The sequence below is a fragment of the Bombina bombina genome, chromosome 9, assembly GCF_027579735.1.
Source record: "Bombina bombina isolate aBomBom1 chromosome 9, aBomBom1.pri, whole genome shotgun sequence".
Taxonomy (NCBI): Eukaryota; Metazoa; Chordata; class Amphibia; order Anura; family Bombinatoridae; genus Bombina; species Bombina bombina.
Genome location: NC_069507.1, coordinates 163,603,270 through 163,626,954, shown reverse-complemented (window position 1 = coordinate 163,626,954; position 23,685 = coordinate 163,603,270). Strand labels below are relative to the sequence as shown.

Here is a 23,685-nt window from a genome sequence, read left to right as displayed (position 1 = left end):
AGACTTTAAAAATAAAATGTCCAAATCGTGCACTTAAAACTGACTCCATTAGAGTGTATTTAAGTAGACTCAGGAGTGTGCACGTGGTACTCTGGAGCCTACCTCAGTATGTTAAAATTTGACACATATTCCTGTAAGGTTGCATCAAATCTTTTCTACATTTTCAAGTTGTTGTTGGACACATTGTGGTGAAGAAGGTTCCTTTACCCACCTTAGATGGAATTGTCCGGTTATACAACACTTTTGGCAACAGGTTACAGATTATATGGAAAAGGTCCTTAAAGGGACAGTCTAGTATAAATTAAACTTTTATTATTCAGATAGGACTTTTAATTTTAATCAGCTTTCCAATTTACTTTTATCATCAAATTTGCTTTTTTCTCTTGGTATTCTTAGTTTAAACTAAACATAGGTAGGCTCATATGCTAATTTCTAAGCCTTTGAGGGCTGCCTCTTATCACATGCTTTTTAAATCTCTTTTCAACACAAAGAGACAGAAAGTACACGTGGGCTATATAGATAACACTGTGTTCAGGCACAGGGGGTTATTTAAGATCTAGCACAAAACAATGCTAAATTTAAGACAATAGATAATAAACAGTCACAGTCATGTGATCAGGGGGCTGGAAGAAGGTTCCTAGATACAAGGTAATCACAGAGGTAAAACGCATATTAATATAACTGTGTTAGTTCTGCAAAACTGGGGAATGGGTAATAAAGGGATTATCTATCTTTTAAAACCATAACAATTCTATGGTAGACTGTCCCTCCTTTAAAGGGCAACTGTAGTCAAATATACTCTCGTGTTGTAACAATAGTATACCATTAAATAAATCTTTTTTCAATGTACATCCTATTTGAAATCTTATTCGTTTTCAATATATCACTTTTTTAATTTTAATTGTTTTCCAAACCCACTGATTTATAGTCCGTAGCTGTATTCCAATCCTGGAGGACAACTCCAGTTGGAAGATGGCGACTACCGGACGCAATGCGCATGCGCGATTTCACGCAACGTCATCGGATAGATTGAACTTTAATGTGCGCATGCGTTATCTTCTGTCTTTTGTCAGCGATGTCGGCTTCTGTGCCAATATGCGCATGCGAGACTAATAGAAAACAATTGCGCATGCGCTGAGTGACGAAAATTTATTTAAATTGCATGCTAATACTGGCCATACGATTGGCAAGTATGTTATTGCTTAGACGGCCCACATTTGAGGGCTGGATAACGACGTCATTGACAGAAAATAAAAGTTTATTTTTATGCTAAAGGGAGCTTCGTTTTTCAAAATGAAAAGGTACCTTACATTTATATTAAAATTGCAATGTTTAATGTTGAGTGTGTTTTGCTTAAGGTCAGCAAAAGTAAGTATTCCTTTAAGTAAAGGGTAGACTGTCCCTCCTTTAAGTAAAACGCTCTTATATTTAATCATTATAATCCCTGCCTGGTCCTTCGTCGTACAAAACTCCTTCATATCATGTTTAACTGTGCTATGAAGAATTATCCCAAGGTATTGGGAGAGAACTCAGACATCGGCCAACTCACAGTGGTTATAGGGAGGTGGAATATATTCTCTCATTAGAAAGTATGACCCACTGTTATAACAATACAATATACAAATTTGCTTCAATACAAACATTTTTGGGATACTGCTTAACAGAAGGTGAGTTAGATTATGTTCCATATGAGATATACCATCTTTCGTACCCCTGCTAACTCAGGCTATTATGTACCCCAGTTGCCACAAAAAGAAACTACTATTTAAATAGTTTCCCTTTTTAAAGTGAATGTAAACTTTAATGAATTTAAGCCCAGGCTCAAAAAGTAATCTAAAAAACAGGGGCACTTTAATTCATTAAAGTTTACAAAGACGCTTATTTTTTAAATACTTACCTTTGAGTTATGGTAAACATAACACCGATCCTCCGCCCGCAGCGCCTGCTTTCTTTAGCAGATCAACGATGAATCTGACTTTCTCCAATTGTTGTGTACCCCTTTAGCATCCAGTTCATGGGGACCACAATGATTGGAGGAAGCCGGATTGATCATCTGTATGCTAAAGATCAGCAGGATCTGTGGGCGTTGTGTTTACCATAATGCAAAGGTAAGCATTTAAAAAAATAAGCGTCTTTGTAGACTTTAATGAATAAAAGTGTCCCTGTTTTTAAGATTACTTTTTGATCCTGGGCTTTAATTCATTAAAGTTTACATGCACTTTAACTGATGTCCTTATTTCATACTGAGACAGCGTTTGTTTGTTTTTCTTCAACTTGAATCACTAATATATCAGATTCAAAGAAACTTCCAACTATCTATACTGCAAAGCACCTCTTCCCCTTTATTTAAATGGATAGAAAGGTCAAAATTGAAAAATGCATGGGTGCATTTCAGTATGAAACAGAAGCATTTTTGTAATATACTCCCATTACTCCCAGTTATTACTGTTTTCAGCAGCATTTGCTCATATCCCGGAGGAGCTAAAAAGCTGGTGGTGGTGTGTACTGCTTCTGAGAAGACGTGTGATACAAGTGACCGCTGGTTTTATGAGAAGATAAGTGCCCCTCCAGGATATGTGCGTATGCTGCTGAGATTTACTAATAAAGTATATTGCAAATATGCTTCTATCTCAAATTAAAATGCATATTTTTTTATTTTGACCTTCCTATCCCATTAACGTGATCTCTGGTATAAGCTTATTCACAATTGATACCTATTCAAGACAACTTCTGTATTACGGTTTTACTACTGAACCCTCAACATTTTTCAAAAATTGTGTTGCTTACCTAGGTCAAGCAGAGATTGAATAATTGTTTGCAATTGCCTTATTCTATCTGTTTGCATTTCTGTGCTTGATTGCATAAAACCTCAATAAAATGTTTAAATAAAAAATAAAAAAAGCACAACAGATGTAAATTGTAATTATTTTTTTAAAGAGCAAGTGAAAAAAAGAGGAAAGAAAAAGAAGAGAGTGAGAAAGATACGAGATAGAGAGGAGACAGAGTAAAGAGACAAAGGATGTGGCAATAGAGGAGGAAGAGAAGAAGGAAAAACAAAATTTATGCTTACCTGATAAATGTCTTTCTTTCCGGACATGGAGAGTCCATGAAGTCATTCCAATTAATAGTGGGAAATTCACTCCTGGCCAGCAGGAGGCGGCAAAGAGCACCCCAGCAGAGCTATTAAGTGTCACTTCCCTTACCCATAACCCCTAATCATTTAGCCGAAGGGAAATGGAAAGAGAAAATAACCCAAAAGTGTAGAGGTGCCTTAATTAAGGGTGGGGTCGTGGACTCTCCATGTCCGGAAAGAAAGAAATTTATCAGGTAAGCATGAATTTTGTATTCTTTCCTAAGACATGGAGAGTCCACAATGTCATTCGAATTACTAGTGGGAACCAATACCTAAGCTAGAGGACACGGAAGGAACAGGGACGGAGAACAAGACAGCAGGCCTAAACTGAAGGCACCACCGCTTGAAGAACCTTTCTCCCAAAGGAAGCCTCAGCCGAGACGATTGGCGAAAATCCTTAGTAGCCTGTAGGTAAAATTTAAGAGCTTGCACAACATCTAAGTTATGCAAAAGAAGTTCCTTATGTGAAGGATTAGGACAATGAGAAGGAACAACAATTTCCTAATTAATGTTTAGATCCGAAACCACCTTAGGAAGAAACCCCAATTTAGTATGAAGGACCGCCTTATCCGCATGAAAAATAAGGTAAGGGGAATCACACTGTAGAGCTGAGAGCTCAAACTCTGTGAGCAAAGGAAATAGCAATAAGGAACAAAACTTTCCATGATAACAACTTAATATCTACAGAATGCATTAGCTCAAATGGAGCCTGCTGCAAAACTTTAAGAACAAGGTTCAAGCTCCAAGGAGGAGCAACAGATTTAAACACAGGCCTGATTCTGACCAAAGCCTGACAAAAAGAATGAACATCTGGCACACGTTTGTGTAAAAGAATAGACAGTGCAGAAATCTGACCCTTCAGAGAACTGACTGACACCTTTTCCAGACCTTCCTGGAAAAAAAACAACATTTTAGGAATCCTGACCATACTCCAAGAAAAGCCCTTCAATTCACACCAATATAGGTATTTGCGCCATACCTTATGGTAAATTTTACGAGTTACCGGCTTGTGAGCCTGAAGCATGGTTTCAATTACTGACTCAAAAAATCCATGCTTAGCCAAAACTAACCGTTCAATCTCCAAGCAGTCAGCTTCAGAGAAATGAGATTTGGATGGAGAAACGGACCCTGAGTAAGAAGGTCCTTCCTCCGAGGTAACCTCCAAGGTGGAAGAGATGACACCCTTACCAGGTCGGCAAACCATATACTGCGAGGCCAAGCAGGAGCTATTAGAATAACAGATGCTCTCTCCTGCTTGATACGAGCTATGACTTGTGAAAAAAGAGCAAAAGGAGGAAACCGGTATGTTAGACAGAAATCCCAAGAAACCACCAGAGCATCTATCAGGGTGGCCTGAGGATCTCTTGACCTTGAACTGTACCTTGGAGGCTTATCGTTCTGACGAGATGCCAACAGATACAACTCCGGCACCTCCCACTTGAGGGTTAACCTAGAGAACACCTCCGGGTGGAGACCCCACTCCCCCGGATGAAAGGTCTGTATGCTCAGAAAATCTGCCTCACAGTTGTGCACTCCTGGAATGTGGATGACAGATAGAAGACAATTATGAGCTTCCACCCACTGAATGATGCAAGTCACCTCCTTCATGGCCAAGGAACTCTGAGTTCCTCCTTGGTGGTTGATGTAAGCCACTGAGGTGATGTTGTCCGACTGGAATCTGATAAACCGGGCTAAGGACAACTGAGGCCAAGCCATCAAGGCATTGAAGATTGCTCTCAACTCCAAGATGTTTATGGGGAGAGAAAACTCCTCCAGAGTCCATAGGCCTTGAGCCTTAAATGAGCCCCAGTCTAGCAGGCTGGAGTCACAATCACCCAGGAGGATTTCTGGAAACATGTTCCCTGAGAAAGATGATCCTGAGAAGTCTACCACGAGAGAGAGTCTCTTGTTAATGGATCCAGATCTATCTTCTGAGATAGATCTGAATGGTCTCCATTCCATTGCCTGAGCATGCATAATTGTAGAGCTCTCAGATGGAATCGAGCAAAAGGAATGATGGAAGCGACCATCAGACCAATTACCTCCATACATTGTCCATGGGATCCTTAAAAGAAAAGCTATCCTCTATAGGAATCGTGGTTCTCTTGGCCAGAGTAGGCACATTGCGCTATGAGTCCCGAATGGCGTCAGCAACAGGAAACATGTTTTTAAAAACAGGAGATGGAAAAAAGGAATCCCTGGCTAATCCCATTCCTGTGCTATGATCTCCATCACACGGTCTGGAACAGGAAACACTTCCACAGAGGAAGGAACATCATAGTACTTTTAAGTTTACTAGATTTTTTAGGATTGACAGCGACAGAAGAATCGGAGTCCTCCAAAGTAGCCAGTACCTCCTTAAGAAGTAAACAAAGGTGTTTAAGCTTAAATCTGAAGTTTACTTCTTCAGAATCAGTCAAAGGATTTACACTGTCAGAATCTGAGATCTCACCCTCAGAAGCAACCGAGATATCCTCCTCATCCGACTTACGAGGGAGGTCAACCATCGCAGAAGATGGAACAGACATCTTATTATCAAAAATATGCTTTGATTTCCTCTTGCGCTTACCCGCCATGGGAAAAGCAGATAAAGCCGCAGACACCGAAGAAGATATCTGTGCAGCAAAATCTATTGGCAAATACACGCCTTCAGGAGGCTGAGAGGAAATGCGGGGCACTGTATATGATGCCATTGAGGCTTGGGATGTTTGAGGAGAAAGATGTGGCATATCCTGAACAGCATTATCCTGAGAGATTGACAGAGGCAAAGAGAATGCCTGGGGGTTATAGGTAAAGGAAGTGACACTTAACAGCTCTGCTAGGGTATTCTTTGCCTCCTCTTGCTGGCCAGGAGTGAATTTCCCACTAGTAATTGGAATTACGTTGTGGACTCTCCATGTCTTAGAAAAAGAAAAAAAAGGCTGGGGTAAGTGGGAGAGAAAAAGAGTAAAGAGAAAAAAAAGAGTAAAGAAAGAAGAAGAGCGAACATGGGAGGATGAGCAGAGGAGATGTTAATAGCAGCTTATTATCGCTAGTTGCAAATGGGTTAAAGTGATATCTCCCTGTCCCTTTTACATGTTTATTTTTGCCTGTGGCCCCCTGTCTTCTGACTGTGAGGCTGATGTGGCAGGCAAAAGTGAGTAACCTATACTTGATAGCCAGAGAACTTGAATTTGTATAAGAGGCTGTGAGGGTTAAAATATCCAGCTGTGCCAGGAGAAAATTTGTGGCAGGGCTGCTATACTATCAAAAACTAACAAGAAACAAAGCGAGGCCCCATCATGAGTGAGGCCTTAGGCAGTCGCCTATTTAGCCTAAGCCTATGTTTAGAGTATCTGTGTGTGTATAAATATATTTTTGTAGATAGCGTGTTTTGCTGAGAGTGCTAGCCCTGGCACTCTCAGCAAACACGCTATCTACAAAAATGCTCCTGTGCTGCTGAATGTGCCTGGAGGAAATCCCGCTCTGAACCCGATTTTCTACTTTATAAGTTTATTCTTTATTCTTACTCCTCTGCCCTTCACTTAGCCAAGCAAAACTACTCTTCTCTAATATCTCCTCACTCCTCAAACTCTAAACGTCTCTTCTCCATTTTTAACACTCTCCTCTATCCACCTTCACAACCCCATTATCTGCCTTTAGTGCTCAAGACTTGGCAGACTACTTTTTCAACAAAACACCATACGAAGTAACATTCCACCACAAGACTGCAACCTTCCATCTCCGCCCCCTGTCACCTCCTCCTCCACTCTTAGTACCTTCCCCCAACCACTGAGAATTAAGTGAGTACCCTAATGTCTTCCTCACACCTCACTGCCTGCCCACTTGACCCTATCCCTTCACATCTAATACCTTCTCTGTCTTCTACCCTCACTTCAGCTCTTACTCACATACTCAACCGATCCCTTACTACTGGTTCGTTTCCATCTTCCTTCAAACGTGCAAAGGCCACCTTCATCCTCAAAAAACCCTTCCCTCGACCCCAACTCTCCTGCAAACTACCACCCCATATCACTGCTTCTGCTAGCTTCAAAAGTCCTTGAAAAAATAGTTTTTGATTGCCTAACCCACTTCCTGTCCTCCAACTCATTGCTTAACCCCCTGCAATCTGGCTTCCGTCCCCGACACTCAACTGAGACTACCCTCACCAAGGTTACTAATGATCTTCTTTCTGCTAAAAACAATGGCCACTACTCTATGCTTATCTTACTTGACCTGTCTGCTGCCTTTGACACTGTTGACCATCCCCTCCTCCTACGGACTCTCAGCTCCTTTTGGGCTCTGTGACATTGCCCTCTCCTGGATCCACTCTTATCTCTCTAATAGGTCCTTTTCTGTCTCATTTGCTGGTGACTCCTCCTCTTCATTGCCTCTGTCTATTGGAATACCTCAAGGCTCTGTTCTAGGGCCTCTACTCTTCTCTATCTATACTTCCTCACTTGGTAAACTTATCAGTAGCTATGGCTTTAACTATCACCTCTATGCTGATGATACTCAGATCTACCTATACACGCCTGCACTCTCTCCTTCTGTCCTTTCCCACATCAGCGACTGCTTATCTGGCATTTTTTCCTGGATGGCGTCTCACCACCTAAAAATCAACATGTCCAAGACTGAGCTTCTTCTAATCCCCCAATCTAAATCTACAGCAGTTTCTAACTTTACTATCACTGTTGGCAACACTACTATCTCCCCATCACCCCAAGTCCGCTGCCCAGGGGTTACGCTTGACTCTAATCTGGCCTTCATACCCCACATCTAATTGCTCTCTTCCTCCTTTTGCAACCACCTACACGATATCTCCAAAATTCGTCCTTTTCCGAGTGCTGGGACTACTAAACAGCTAATCCATTCCCTAGTAATTTCCCAGCTTGACTACTGTAATAACCTACTAACTGGCTTTCCTCTCTCCTGCCTCTCCCCCCTTCAATCCATCCTAAATGCCTCTGCTAGGCTAATCCACCTCTTCTGACGCTCTTTATCTGCTGCACCCCTCTAAGTCCCTTCACTGGCTCCCCATTCACAGCAGAATAAAATTAAAAATTCTCACTCTGACCTACAAAGCCCTTACCAATGAAGCCCCCCCACCTGTCCTCACTCATCAACAAATATACTCCAGCCCGTCCCCTAAGATCCAACAACGATCTACTCCTTGCATCTTCTACCATCACCTCCTCCCATGCTAGACTACAGGACTTCTCTCGTGCTGCACCAACCCTCTGGAACGCACTTCCTTGAGCTGTCAGACTTTCCCCCAACCTCTCCTCCTTTAAACATTCTCTAAAGACCTTCTTGTTCAGAGAAGCCTATCACCAAATCAGTAACCAATTAATTCTACTTGCCAAATAGTTGCCCTCATCTAACTCCACACTATCATCATTCCCACCTTTGCAGTCCCCACCTCCTGTTTCTCACCCTCCTACCCATCTAGATTGTAAGTTTTCATGGGAACAGGGCTCCCAATTCCCCCTGTATTTGTTTGTTAAATTTTGTCTGGTGTCTCATATTTTACTGTCCTTTTATCTTTGTTACCCCTGGACAGAGCTGCAGAATCTGTTGGCACTTTATAAATAAAGAATAATAATCATAATAATATATACGAGTGTGTGTGGTCATTTTATAATGCTGCCCTTGTACTACACGTAAACAACTTTTTGGTGGAATTGTTTTCCACAGTTATCAAAGTTCCTACTTGTTTGACTGCCAAGGAATTTCAAGGTGGGAAGCTTAAGTAATGAGCAAAGGTTGTGTGCAGCAGATAAGGCTGAATTCTGAGCCTATCACTGTTTGCAGTTAACGGCTGTAGCTACGACTGTTTACCCTGCATGCAAATTCCAGCCAGCAGAAGTAAAAGATAACCATGTAGATCTGTACCGATGATATTTTTATTTAATAAACACAATTTAATGGCTCTGAGCAATGGCTGTGATCATATTCACGTAACACATTTGTTACAATACATATAGCCTTGTAAGCATGTATCCTTTTTTATGGACTTGTTAAGTTTGTTATATGTATCTACATTTCTTTTGTACAATCAGTGTTATGGTGTGGTCATAGATTTGGAAATTGGTGACACTTTATAAATAAATGATAATAAAACCAATGATAAAATAATATACAAACATATTCACCAATAACAGGATATAGATCATCATATCTCCCTATCTACTCTGTTTTCTCTATTTGATATAGTTTTTGATGTATCTTTCCATCTGATCAATTTATCTAGCTTCTCCTTTGTGGCTTCTATCTTTTCTGTAATCCCTGTTTCGCTATGGGGTCTAGGGAGTGGGTTTAACAAGTGGCAGAACATAACACACATTATTATTTTTTTTAAAAAGCACTCTGATAACTGACTTTTGTTACTAGGGGGACACTTTCTGGTTGCCTAGATAACCACACCAAGCCTCCTTCCCCAGTCTGCAACCAGTAATGTGTGCAGCCTTTGCTTGAAGCAAACATTTTGTCTGACAGCAGAATGAATATTCCTAACAAATTAAAGCTGCAACTTTTTTTTTTGCACAGTGTTTTTCTTATGTTTGTACATGATACTCCTGAGGTTTAGCAGGTATTTATTAAGTGCTCTGTGTAAAAAAAACAAAACAAAGGCATTTGGAACAGTATATAAATCCCACAAAAACTTTAGTCCTGTATACAACTTAAAGGGACATAATACTCATACGCTAAATCACTTGAAACTGATGCAGTATAACTGTAAAAAGCTGACAGGAAAATATCACCTGAGCATCTCTATGTAAAAAAGGAAGATATTTTACCTCACAATCTCCTCAGCTCAGCAGCGTAAGCTCTGTGTAAAAAGTTATACTCAGCTGCTGCTCAGCTGCAGGTAAAAAAAATATATGAAGAAATGAACAGCAGCCAATCAGCATCAGCAGTGCTGAGGTCATGAACTCTTTTACTGTGATCTCATGAGATTTCATAGTAAAACTCCCTTAAACTGAATAGCGAAATAAGATGAGTATGCACGTAAGTTCACTCCCTTAGCTGTCCCGGGACAGACATACTGATTTGCTGCTTAGAAGTCCTTTACAATGGGATGTGGCTACTGAGCAACTTGAGGTAAATATCTTTCTTTTTTACATAGAGATGTTCAGGTGATATTTTCTAGTCAGCTTTTTACAACTATGGTGCATCACTTTCAAGTGTTTCAACATTTGGATATCATGGCCCTTTAACTAAAATAATTTACTTATGCTGCCAAACGGTTCAGAGACCACACAGGTCACACTGCAAAAAAAAAAACTATTCAGCTGAGCAGACACCAGACACATTGCCCTTGCTGCTGTGCCGGCACCCTCCCCACACCCGCCCACTCCTCACACTGCAGGGCTAGGGCTAGGAGTATGTTACAAAACCCATCGCACAACTGCAAAGCAATAAATTGTGTATAAACAGCCTGGGATTAAAGGGGAGATAAATCTCTAGCGATGCTGATTATCCGACTGAGTCTGAACTTCTCTCAGATCTTACCCGTGTGGCCAGAGTAGTCCTGACTGCCGTCCTCAGAGACTCAAAGCACACTGCCACACTCAATTAGTAAGTAGACACAGTGAGGCTCCTGAGGTGACTAGTCAGAACTTCCATGGCACTGTCGCTGCCTTCTCATGCCTGAGCTCAAAGATGAGTCAACATGGCACATGCAGTCACATGTGCCACAAACCACTGACTGTGTATTGGTAGAATGTGGTCACGTGATGACCATGTATGGGCCCAATAGAAATTTTTTTTTTTATAAAAATGCATGGGACAGGTGTCAATCATACCGGGACAGACCCCTAAAATCGGGACTGTCCCGTGAAAATCTGGACAGTTAAGGGGTAAGACCAATAGGGATAATTCTTATAATACTACTGAATTATAAGGACACATGCCCACAAGCATCAAGTCTAATTCAGGGCACAACTATATATTTTTTCAATAAATAAGATTTTTTTTTCTCCCAAGAAATAAAAAAGAATGTCTAATACATCTTACAAAATGCCCTTTTTCAGTTAAAACAAGCAGTACAGTTTTATCCAGTATGACCTTTTTTCAACATGCATTTGTAAAATAATTATTACCATTTGCCTATTTTTTCCCCTGGATGTACAGTCACTGATCTGGATATGGTAATTACATGATTCCAATAAACATAACAGCTCCAAGGAATTTGGGAACTTCACAATTCAAACACAAGCTACAGTTAAAAAGAGTAGATGAAAAAGTCTGTAAATAAAATGCCACAGAACAAATCTGTGTTCAGTTATTTTATTTTTATTAAGATATTTTTTTTTTACAAGTGTACAAAAATATACACCAAATGCACATCCCATCTTTAAATGAAGACATATAAATTTAAAGGGACATGTTAACCAGATTTTTAAGCACTTGAAAGTGATGCATTTCTGTAAAAAAGCTAACTATAAAATATCACATAATCTCTATCAAAAATTTCCTCAGTAGCCACATCCCACTGTAAAGGGACTTTAAGCAGACATTGTGCTTATCCTGAAACTTGCTCTCTGTTTAATGAAGTTTAGTATGAAAATATTGCAAGATTTCAGTGAAATCCCACAAGCTGATTGCCTGTTTTTTGTGTTTGTTTTTTTTTTTCACCATGCAGCTGTCAATAAAGAGAGCAGCTCTGGCTCATAAAGCACTTACTATGGTGAGCTTTTTACATAGAGATATTGAGGTGATATTTTCTTGTCAGCTTTTTACAGTTATGCTGCATCACTTTCAGGTGATTTAGTGCATGTGTATTATGCCCCTTTAAATCTGCAGGTATATTGCAACAGTCAAAATAACTTTGTTTACCTGTTTGTTGGAGATCACCAAATTTTCCACAGGCTGTGGCCTCCTGAAAACTTGTATTTCTTCTATAATGTGGACATTATTATTAATAACTACTGCCTTGTGTATCCAGCCATCACCTGTTATTAAAGAGCAGCAAGAGGTTGTGTCAGGAAACTAACAGATAATTAAGTATATATAAGTATTCACAGAAGACTACTTTTTATGATTAATTTTATGTATAAAGTATAAACTTTAATGAATATCTTTCAGCCTTTGGTTTTTACCGGAGTATATCATTAAAAATACTGAATATTTGCTCTTTTTTTCTCTAACATGCAAACTTTATACGTTTTCTGAAACTACCACCTTTTCTCTGTATCAATATTCTTGTAAAATAAAAGTCTTAAATTAAATCAAAATATCTTCTTCATTCCATACAACATTTATGTATGTTAACGTTATTTATAAAGCAAAGAGCAAAAATCTGAGTCCACTGCCACAATCTGCTTTTATTATAAACATTTCTGAGAGGAAATAATTTGTCTGACAAAAATAAAATAAAAATACACCAACTGAACTAATAAAAGATAAAAAAAAAAAGTTTGTTTATTATATACTGAAAATATTTTTTTTTAATATGACATTATGATGACCATTTGCACTAATGACTGCTTTAACTCTCTCTGGTACGGAGTCTACAAGTTTGTGTGGAATTTTACAATCCCTGTTATTCCAGAATTCTTTTAGAGCATCGCAGCGAGTGTCTAGGGATGCCACAGTGTGTTTCGCCTTTCTCTTTTATCCAAATGCTCCTAAAGATGTTTAATGATGGTCAAGTGTCTGAGGAGGGAAAGTCATACAAATTAGCACTACGTGCTCTTCCTTTAACTTCAGCTTTTATGTGTTTAGGGTGGTTGTTCTACTTGAAAATGGATCCACCCCTACGCAACTTTAAGCCACAAGCGATGGCATGCTCTGCAGAATAGAGTGATACTTTTCTTTGGTCAAAGTGTAGTTGATCCTGTCCAAGTCACCAGATCCAGAAAAGACAACGCATCCCTGCACTTAAAGGGCCAGTAAACCTAGAAAATAATGTTATATAATTCTGCACATAGTGCAAAATTATATAAAATTACATTAGTGCTATCTTTATATAACATAATATTGCCTGTGAATTTTTAATAAAAAAGAGGGTTTTTCAGACCCGCCCCTGTGCTCTACTCAGCGGGTCTGGTTTTTCGACAGAGCAGGAGCAAGCTACATTAAGTGTAATGGTGCGGTCGGGGCGGGCTGTGACAAGACAGCTGGCCAGATGCGCTCTGAGGGAAAACTAGACCCGCTCAGTAGAGCACAGAGGGCGGGTATGAAAAACCCTCTTTTTTAATAAAAATTCACAGGCAATATTATGTTATATAAAGCTAGCACTAATATAATGTTATATAATTCTGCACTATGTGCAGAATTATATAACATTATTTTCTAGGTTTACTGGCCCTTTAAATATTTACTGCACATTTAATTGTAGCTTTTACACACTATGACATTTGTCCATTCTTTCATTGTGAAAATAAATGCTGCATTGTTTGGCTCATGCTAAATGATTAGACTTGTTTAGAGACCACTATTATACCCTGAAAATTGCACTTTGCCAGTAGTGTATAGATTGTGATTCTGCTTGCTTGTAGGATGTTCCTGGTTCACCTGGGCTTGAATTGAGGAAGCAGATGCTGTTCTATCCCATAATCTTGTTTCCGTGATATACTGGTCATTTTAGGTCTGCCTGGCCTTGCTTCAGAGGAAAATTATTTGGTTTCAGAAAATATTTTCAGTGTTTGTTGTACTGACCCTTTAGAAATATGCAACTTAGGACTAGGAATGTTTTTGACTGCTCAGGAGGACAAGTTGTTCTCAAATAGCTTCCTTAAACTCCTCTGACGTGATTACAAAATATATTTTAACGAATGTCCATCTTCAAAGGCCCTAACAGGAGCACTAGTAGCAGCAAAAGCAAGATCATACTCATAGAATTAAAATATTCTGCTAATTGTTAAAAGACAAATACAGCCCACATGTGCAATTACAATATTATAATACTTTTTAATAAATAATCAAATAAAAACAGTTTTTAATGGTGGACTCAGAATTTTGCACCCCACTTTATATATAAATTATACATTTTTGAAGAAATCCAGAGAGTGCAAGCCGTTCTTTTTGATATTTACAGCTCTTGCTAGTACCCTGGTGGATGTGTTTGTTTTAAGTGAGAGTGCACTTCTACATTGCTTTATTTATTTATTTATTTATATATATATATATATATATATATATATATATATATATATATATATGTATATGTATATACATATATATATATATATATATATATATGTATATATATATATATATATATATATATATATATATATATACACACACACACACACACTTAAAAATGTAAAACACATAATGTGCTGCATTAAGGGGACACGCTCATGCAATAATTTCAAATGTTTATAAATAGAGCAATGTATTATGAATCAAAAACATTAAACATTATTGTATTATTACACCAATGTTCATTGGCAACTAAATTTTGCAAATTAACTTTGCAAATGGGATAAGCACACAGTAAAAGTCCCACTAAGGAGTCACAATGCATCTCTGCTCCAGAGCCAGTGACTGGGATCTTGACAATGTGTTTAAATTATGTTTCATGGATTAAATGCATAGTTACCAAGGGATACTTGTAAGATAACAAAACAAATTAAAGCCTTGTTTTGCTGCATTAATAAGTCATTTTAAGTTACATTAGGGCCAGTCTTGGTAGTTAACAGCAATCTTTAAGTGTGTTTGTGTTTCTTAAAATATAATGCACATAGTCTCAGTGCAGTGGCGTCACTAGGGTTGGTGTCACCCGGTGCGGTAAGTTATGGTGTCACCCCCCCCCCCCGAAAGCAGACACACACAAAAACACAGGCAAACACACATACAAACACTCAGACACACTTAAAACATACTCAGATGCACACACAAACACTCGGAAACACACTCAGACACACACACAAAAACACTGAGACACACACACACACAAAAACACTGAGACACACACACACACAAAAACACTCAGACACACACACACACACACAAAAACGCTGAGACACACACACACAAAAACGCTGAGACACACACACACACACAAAAACACACACACAAAAACACTGAGACACACACACACACAAAAACACTGAGACACACGAACACACAAACAAAAACACTCAGACACACACACACACACAAAAACTCAGACACACACATACAAAATATGTAAACTGCACTGCATTAATTATAAAGCACATGCCTAGAGCTGCTCCCTGGCTCAGCAGAGCATCAAATGAAAGATAAACAGAGCACTCTAAAAATAAATCACTAAAGAAAAGTTTTAGGTGCGCAAACTATGAAAATTCTGCTCTCTGACTCTGTTCCAAACCTGTCAGTGCACAGCCCCGGGCCGCGTGCCTACCGCTTCTTATGGCCAATCACCTCTGCACTCTGCCCACCCCCAGACCCCCGCCCGCCCTCCTACCTGTTCAGTGTGCACTTAGTGTACCGTAATCGTAATGGTCTGGTGGGCATCATACGTGGCTCCTTCACTTTAAAGACAGTGTCAAACAGTCATGCGGTCAGGTGCCAGGCATCCCCTCATGATTTGCCAGTTCCCGTTTAGAGAGACAGCACAGCAGTGAGTGACTCCACTGCTCCACATGTCACTGAGCAGTGAGCACAGATAGGCACGCAGGTTTAGGCTAGCAGCGCAACTTTGCAAGCCCCACGGCATGCCCACAACATTCATAGCGAAATTGGGCACGGGAGAAGCAAAGTACAAACAAGCAAAAGCAGCCGGGGAAACTATTTGTTGAAATTGCAGCACTGGCTCAAGGGGCAAAAAAATTCATCTCAACATTGTATTTCTTTGAATTTCAATACAAATTTAAAAAAAAAAAAAAAAAAAATTTTTTTTTTTTTTTTGGTGTCACCCCCTGGAGGGTGTCACCCGGGTGCGGCCCGCCCCCCCCGCCCCCCCTAGTGACGCCACTGTCTCAGTGTATTTTCCACTATCATCCCTTTAATGCAACACTTGCTATGTCACTAAATTTCAACAGAATAAATGGCTACATGGTCATGTATTCAAGACAACTAGTATCCTCTTTTTTATGTAATTAGTTTTCAAGCATCATTAAATTAAGCAATTTAAACTTATGATTTCCAATGTGATCAACATCATGTTAGTTTATATCGGCCTGAAATATGGAAAAAAACAACGACAAAAACCACATTATTATATTATTTCAAAGAAAATATACAACCTGGTTTAATATTCTGTTCTTATATAATTTATAAGAGTTCTAAGGTAAATACAGCCTATTCTGAGAATGTGACGCATCCAGTTTATGGTGTTATGAAGCAATATTAATTTACGTTATGGTGCAAATAAAGCCTGAGATTAAAATCCTCTATTTCATAAAAGTGAGACACATTATGTAGCCAATTAGCACATCTAGGCACAAATCCCTGCTTGCTTTTCCTCAGAAGTCTTCATACACTGTTATCAGAGCACAAGAGAACTCTGGGTAAGATATGCAAATGAGATATGTTTTCATTATTATGTTTAACCCCTTCCCGTCCTTAGGACTTTCCTTGCCGTCCTAACCATGCTGGGGTTTAGCGCAGTTAGGATGACATGGAACGTCCTAGCCGTTCTGCTGTATTGACGCCATACCGGCTTCCTAACTGGGATCACAGGCTGGAGGGCATGCTTAACATCATAGGCACTCTCCCCTGACCCGATTCCATTATTAAAATCACACAATTGCATGAGCGATCGCATGATTTCAATTTTTTCACTTATTTTTTTTACATCAGAACTTTGTTCCAATCTAGTAAATACGTACCGTCAGTAAGGGGTTAACCACAGAAAACCCCTTATGGGTAGGTTCAGAAAAATTAAAACCACATCTGGACAGCTTTGAGATGTTGTATGTCTAATCTGCATATCTTACCCAAAGTTCTCTTGTGCATTGGCAACACTCAGAATACATATTGGGATGCGTAGATTACCTAGATGTGCTAATTGGCAATACAATCATTTTTTATAATGTTATGAGAAAGATGTCATTTACAAACCTGTCCCTATAAACAGCACATCATAAAACTTGTCATCCAAAGCTTTTACTCGATCCACAGCAATTCTGGTATAGATGATGTTTTTCTTCATGAGAAGTGGCTGTTCGCCAACTGGTTTAACTTCTTCGTACATAAGGGGATGGAGCTTCACAAAGTCTAGGACATTGTTTGGAAGGTCTTGGGAAGAGTTGTAGCCATTGTTCCGTAACTCATTAGTGATGCACTAAGAAATAAGAAAACACAGACATAGAAACATTTTTAAGATTTCTTAAAACTGAGATGCCTCCAGTTTTTTTTCCTTTCTTTTCATAGAATCATCCGTAGCTTTTTATCAACAAAATCTTCTTCCAAGAATTTGAAGTAGTCCTTATAAGGGTAACTTAGAGTCAGTCTAAGATAACAAAGTACAGGTTGAGAGCACATAACAGAGTGTACAAAATAACATTATACTAGGTCAAGAAGTTCACAACCATAAAGGGACATGAAACCCAATTTTTTTTTTACTCCATGATGATATAGCATAAAATTGTTTTTTTAAATCTTTCTATTCATTTTTTTTTAAAACAAACAGCAACAACAAAAAAAAAAATACCAATTCATAGGAACCAAATGCCATCACTGAACGCTTATTAAATCTAATTAATTTATTGTACCATATAACATGCTTAAATAAAGTAAACAGAAACTCAAAATATACATTTGATTAGAGTGTTTCTTTGCAAAATTATATTAACTCTACTAATACTCTTACATGCAAAATATCTCAGGACCTATGACAAATCTTAAATCAGTTAGGAGGTATGGGGACAAGGGGAAAGAAAAAGAAAATCAGTGCAGGCCATATAGAAAAAAAATATTAGGGGACAATAGCCTATTGTCCAGAAGTGGGGGAAAAAAGAGAGAGCATACAATTTAAACAACTTTCTAATTTACTTATTTTATCGTATTTGCTTTGTTCTTTTGGTATCCTTTGTTAAAAAGCATACCTAGGTATGCTCAGGAGCTAGCTGCTGTTTGGTGGCTGTGCATATATGCCTTTTGTTTTACCAATTTGTTCATGTAGCTCCCAGTAGTGAATTGCTGCTCCTTCAACAAAGGATACCAAAAGAATGAAGCAAAACGGATAATAGAAGTAAATTGGAAAGTTGTTTCAAAATGTATGCTCTACCTGAATCATAAAAGAAAAATTTGAGTTTCATGTCCTTTTAAAGGGAAATAAATGTGCAACTACTCAACTGTACTAGAGTGTTTAATCATTCCACTATTGCTTGCATAGAACTGTGTTGAAGAGGTTAAACACATAGTTAAAGCCAGCTCCAGAACAGCAATGCACTACTGGGACCAAACGGAACACATCTGGAGAGCCAATTACAAGAGGCATATTTGCATATCTATCAATCACCTGCATGCAAATATAAACACCTGCAGGGGTTAAACACAGTTATTACATTAAATCATTGGACTGTTTGCTGGGATATATCAGATCATGTTATTTTTCCACTTTAATGTCCCTTTAAACACTTTGATTTGTACGTATTTATGGGGAGGGCAGGGGATAGTAAATAATTATTGTAAAGTCTTGATATGATACTATAAAGTATACAAATTAATATGTTGAAGCATGGTTGGGAAAGCAAATTTCAATGTGCCTAGGGCAGCATGAAACCTAAACACATCACTTTGTATAGAAGAAGGGATTTGTGATATGTTAGTTTATGTAAATATTTGGAGATTTATTTTTAGCTTTTTGATCAATTTAGTAACATCTGCATGAAAAATGTTTTATGGTGGTAAAAACACCAAAATAATTAGGCTAGCACCACCGACAATTATCAGATACATTTGCCATTTTATTACAAATTATTATATATAACATTATTCAAGTATTTAATCACAAGTACAATGTTTCCTGCTGATCTGTATAAAAACATAATTTATGCTTACCTGATAAATTTATTTCTCTTGTAGTGTATCCAGTCCACGGATCATCCATTACTTATGGGATATTAACTCCTCCCCAACAGGAAGTGCAAGAGGATTCACCCAGCAGAGCTGCTATATAGCTCCTCCCCTAACTGCCATTACCAGTCATTCGACCGAAAACATGCAGAGAAAGGAAAACCATAGGGTGCAGTGGTGACTGTAGTTTAATGGAAAAATTACCTGCCTTAAAGTGACAGGGCGGGCCGTGGACTGGATACACTACAAGAGAAATAAATTTATCAGGTAAGCATAAATTATGTTTTCTCTTGTTAAGTGTATCCAGTCCACGGATCATCCATTACTTATGGGATACCAATACCAAAGCTAAAGTACACGGATGACGGGAGGGACAGGCAGGCTCTTTATACAGAAGGAACCACTGCCTGAAGAACCTTTCTCCCAAAAACAGCCTCCGAAGAAGCAAAAGTGTCAAATTTGTAAAATTTGGAAAAAGTATTAAGAGAAGACCAAGTTGCAGCCTTGCAAATCTGTTCAACAGAAGCCTCATTCTTAAAGGCCCAAGTGGAAGCCACAGCTCTAGTAGAATGTGCTGTAATTCTTTCAGGAGGCTGCTGTCCAGCAGTCTCATAGGCTAACCGTATTATGCTACGAAGCCAAAAGGAGAGAGAGGTAGCCGAAGCTTTTTGACCTCTCCTCTGACCAGAATAAACGACAAACAGGGAAGACGTTTGTCGAAAATCCTTAGTTGCCTGTAGATAAAATTTCAGGGCACGGACTACATCTAGATTGTGTAGCAGACGTTCCTTTTTCGAAGAAGGATTAGGACACAAAGATGGAACCACAATCTCTTGATTGATATTCCTGTTAGTGACCACCTTAGGTAGGAACCCAGGTTTAGTACGCAGAACTACCTTGTCTGAATGAAAAATCAGATAAGGAGAATCACAATGTAAGGCAGATAACTCAGAGACTCTTCGAGCCGAGGAAATCGCCATTAAAAACAGAACTTTCCAAGATAACAACTTGATATCAATGGAATGAAGGGGTTCAAACGGAACCCCCTGTAAAACATTAAGAACTAAGTTCAAACTCCATGGTGGAGCAACAGTTTTAAACACAGGCTTGATCCTAGCTAAAGCCTGACAAAAAGCTTGAACGTCCGGAACTTCTGACAGACGTTTGTGTAAAAGAATGGACAGAGCTGAAATCTGTCCCTTTAAGGAACTAGCGGATAAACCCTTTTCTAAACCTTCTTGTAGAAAAGACAATATCCTCGGAATCCTAACCTTACTCCATGAGTAACTCTTGGATTTGCACCAATATAAGTATTTGCGCCATATCTTATGGTAAATCTTTCTTGTAACAGGCTTCCTAGCCTGTATTAAGGTATCAATAACTGACTCAGAAAAACCACGTTTTGATAAAATCAAGCGTTCAATTTCCAAGCAGTCAGCTTCAGAGAAATTAGATTTTGATGTTTGAAGGGACCCTGGATCAGAAGGTCCTGTTTAAGAGGTAGCGACCAAGGTGGACAGGATGACATGTCCACTAGATCTGCATACCAAGTCCTGCGTGGCCATGCAGGCGCTATTAGAATCACTGATGCTCTCTCCTGTTTGATTCTGGCAATCAATCGAGGAAGCATCGGGAAGGGTGGAAACACATAAGCCATCCCGAAGGTCCAAGGTGCTGTCAAAGCATCTATCAGAACCGCTCCCGGATCCCTGGATCTGGACCCGTAACGAGGAAGCTTGGCGTTCTGTCGAGACGCCATGAGATCTATCTCTGGTTTGCCCCAACGTCGAAGTATTTGGGCAAAGACCTCCGGATGAAGTTCCCACTCCCACGGATGAAAAGTCTGACGACTTAAGAAATCCGCCTCCCAGTTCTCCACTCCCGGGATGTGGATTGCTGACAGGTGGCAAGAGTGAGACTCTGCCCAGCGAATTATCTTTGATACTTCCATCATTGCTAGGGAGCTTCTTGTCCCTCCCTGATGGTTGATGTAAGCTACAGTCGTGATGTTGTCCGACTGAAACCTGATGAACCCCCGAGTTGTTAACTGGGGCCAAGCCAGAAGGGCATTGAGAACTGCTCTCAATTCCAGAATGTTTATTGGTAGGAGACTCTCCTCCTGATTCCATTGTCCCTGAGCCTTCAGAGAATTCCAGACAGCGCCCCAACCTAGTAGGCTGGCGTCTGTTGTTACAATTGTCCAGTCCGGCCTGCTGAATGGCATCCCCCTGGACAGATGTGGCCGAGAAAGCCACCATAGAAGAGAATTTCTGGTCTCTTGATCCAGATTCAGAGTAGGGGACAAGTCTGAGTAATCCCCATTCCACTGACTTAGCATGCACAATTGCAGCGGTCTGAGATGTAGGCGTGCAAAGGGTACTATGTCCATTGCTGCTACCATTAAGCCGATCACCTCCATGCATTGAGCTACTGACGGGTGTTGAATGGAATGAAGGACACGGCATGCATTTTGAAGCTTTGTTAACCTGTCTTCTGTCAGGTAAATCTTCATTTCTACAGAATCTATAAGAGTCCCCAAGAAGGGAACTCTTGTGAGTGGAAAGAGAGAACTCTTCTTTTCGTTCACCTTCCATCCATGCGACCTTAGAAATGCCAGTACTAACTCTGTATGAGACTTGGCAGTTTGAAAGCTTGAAGCTTGTATCAGAATGTCGTCTAGGTACGGAGCTACCGCAATTCCTCGCGGTCTTAGTACCGCCAGAAGAGCACCCAGAACCTTTGTGAAGATTCTCGGAGCCGTAGCCAATCCGAATGGAAGAGCTACAAACTGGTAATGCCTGTCTAGAAAGGCAAACCTTAGATACCGGTAATGATCTTTGTGAATCGGTATGTGAAGGTAAGCATCCTTTAAATCCACTGTGGTCATGTACTGACCCTTTTGGATCATGGGTAAAATTGTCCGAATAGTTTCCATTTTGAACGATGGAACTCTTAGGAATTTGTTTAGGATCTTTAAATCCAAGATTGGCCTGAAAGTTCCCTCTTTTTTGGGAACCACAAACAGATTTGAGTAAAACCCTTGTCCTTGTTCCGACCGCGGAACCGGATGGATCACTCCCATTAATAAAAGATCTTGTACGCAGCGTAGAAACGCCTCTTTCTTTATTTGGTTTGTTGACAACCTTGACAGATGAAATCTCCCTCTTGGGGGAGAGAATTTGAAGTCTAGAAGGTATCCCTGAGATATGATCTCTAACGCCCAGGGATCCTGGACATCTCTTGCCCAAGCCTGGGCGAAGAGAGAAAGTCTGCCCCCCACTAGATCCGTTCTCGGATCGGGGGCCCTCGATTCATGCTGTCTTAGGGGCAGCAGCAGGTTTCCTGGCCTGCTTGCCCTTGTTCCAGGACTGGTTAGGTCTCCAGCCTTGTCTGTAGCGAGCAACAGCTCCTTCCTGTTTTGGTGCAGAGGAAGTTGATGCTGCTCCTGCTTTGAAATTACGAAAGGAACGAAAATTAGACTGTCTAGCCTTAGGTTTGGCTCTGTCTTGAGGCAGGGCATGGCCTTTACCTCCTGTAATGTCAGCGATAATTTCTTTCAACCCGGGCCCGAATAAGGTCTGCCCTTTGAAAGGTATATTAAGCGATTTAGATTTAGAAGTAACGTCAGCTGACCAGGATTTTAGCCACAGTGCTCTGCGTGCCTGAATGGCGAATCCGGAATTCTTAGCCGTAAGTTTAGTTAAATGTACTACGGCATCTGAAATAAATGAGTTAGCTAACTTAAGGGCTTTAAGCTTGTGTGTAATCTCATCTAATGGAGCTGATTCAAGTGTCTCTTCCAGAGACTCAAACCAAAATGCTGCTGCAGCCGTGACAGGCGCAATGCATGCAAGAGGTTGCAATATAAAACCTTGTTGAACAAACATTTTCTTAAGGTAACCCTCTAACTTTTTATCCATTGGATCTGAAAAGGCACAGCTATCCTCCACCGGGATAGTGGTACGCTTAGCTAAAGTAGAAACTGCTCCCTCCACCTTAGGGACCGTTTGCCATAAGTCCCGTTTGGTGGCGTCTATTGGAAACATCTTTCTAAATATCGGAGGGGGTGAGAACGGCACACCGGGTCTATCCCACTCCTTAGTAACAATTTCAGTAAGTCTCTTAGGTATAGGAAAAACGTCAGTACTCGCCGGTACCGCAAAATATTTATCCAACCTACACATTTTCTCTGGTATTGCAACTGTGTTACAATCATTCAGAGCCGCTAACACCTCCCCTAGTAATACACGGAGGTTTTCCAGCTTAAATTTAAAATTTGAAATATCTGAATCCAGTTTGTTTGGATCAGAACCGTCACCCGCAGAATGAAGCTCTCCGTCCTCATGTTCTGCAAATTGTGACGCAGTGTCTGACATGGCCCTAATATTATCAGCGCACTCTGTTCTCACCCCAGAGTGATCACGCTTACCTCTTAGTTCTGGTAATTTAGCCAAAACTTCAGTCATAACAGTAGCCATATCCTGTAATGTGATTTGTAATGGCCGCCCAGATGTACTCGGCGCTACAATATCACGCACCTCCCGAGCGGGAGATGCAGGTACTGACACGTGAGGCGAGTTAGTCGGCATAACTCTCCCCTCGTTGTTTGGTGA

General features: G+C 39.9%; 1 protein-coding gene across 1 annotated transcript in view; it reads right to left on the bottom strand.

Moving 5' to 3' along the window:
- SEMA4G (semaphorin 4G) overlaps positions 1-23,685 on the bottom strand; it is a 531,345-nt gene that overhangs the window by 85,297 nt on the left and 422,363 nt on the right. Inside the window, exons 11-12 of the mRNA XM_053692470.1 lie at positions 17,114-17,336; positions 11,954-12,069 (exon numbers count right to left, since the gene is read on the bottom strand). Of these exons, the coding sequence (XP_053548445.1) occupies positions 11,954-12,069; positions 17,114-17,336 (339 nt within the window). The remainder of the gene's footprint in view (positions 1-11,953; positions 12,070-17,113; positions 17,337-23,685) is intronic.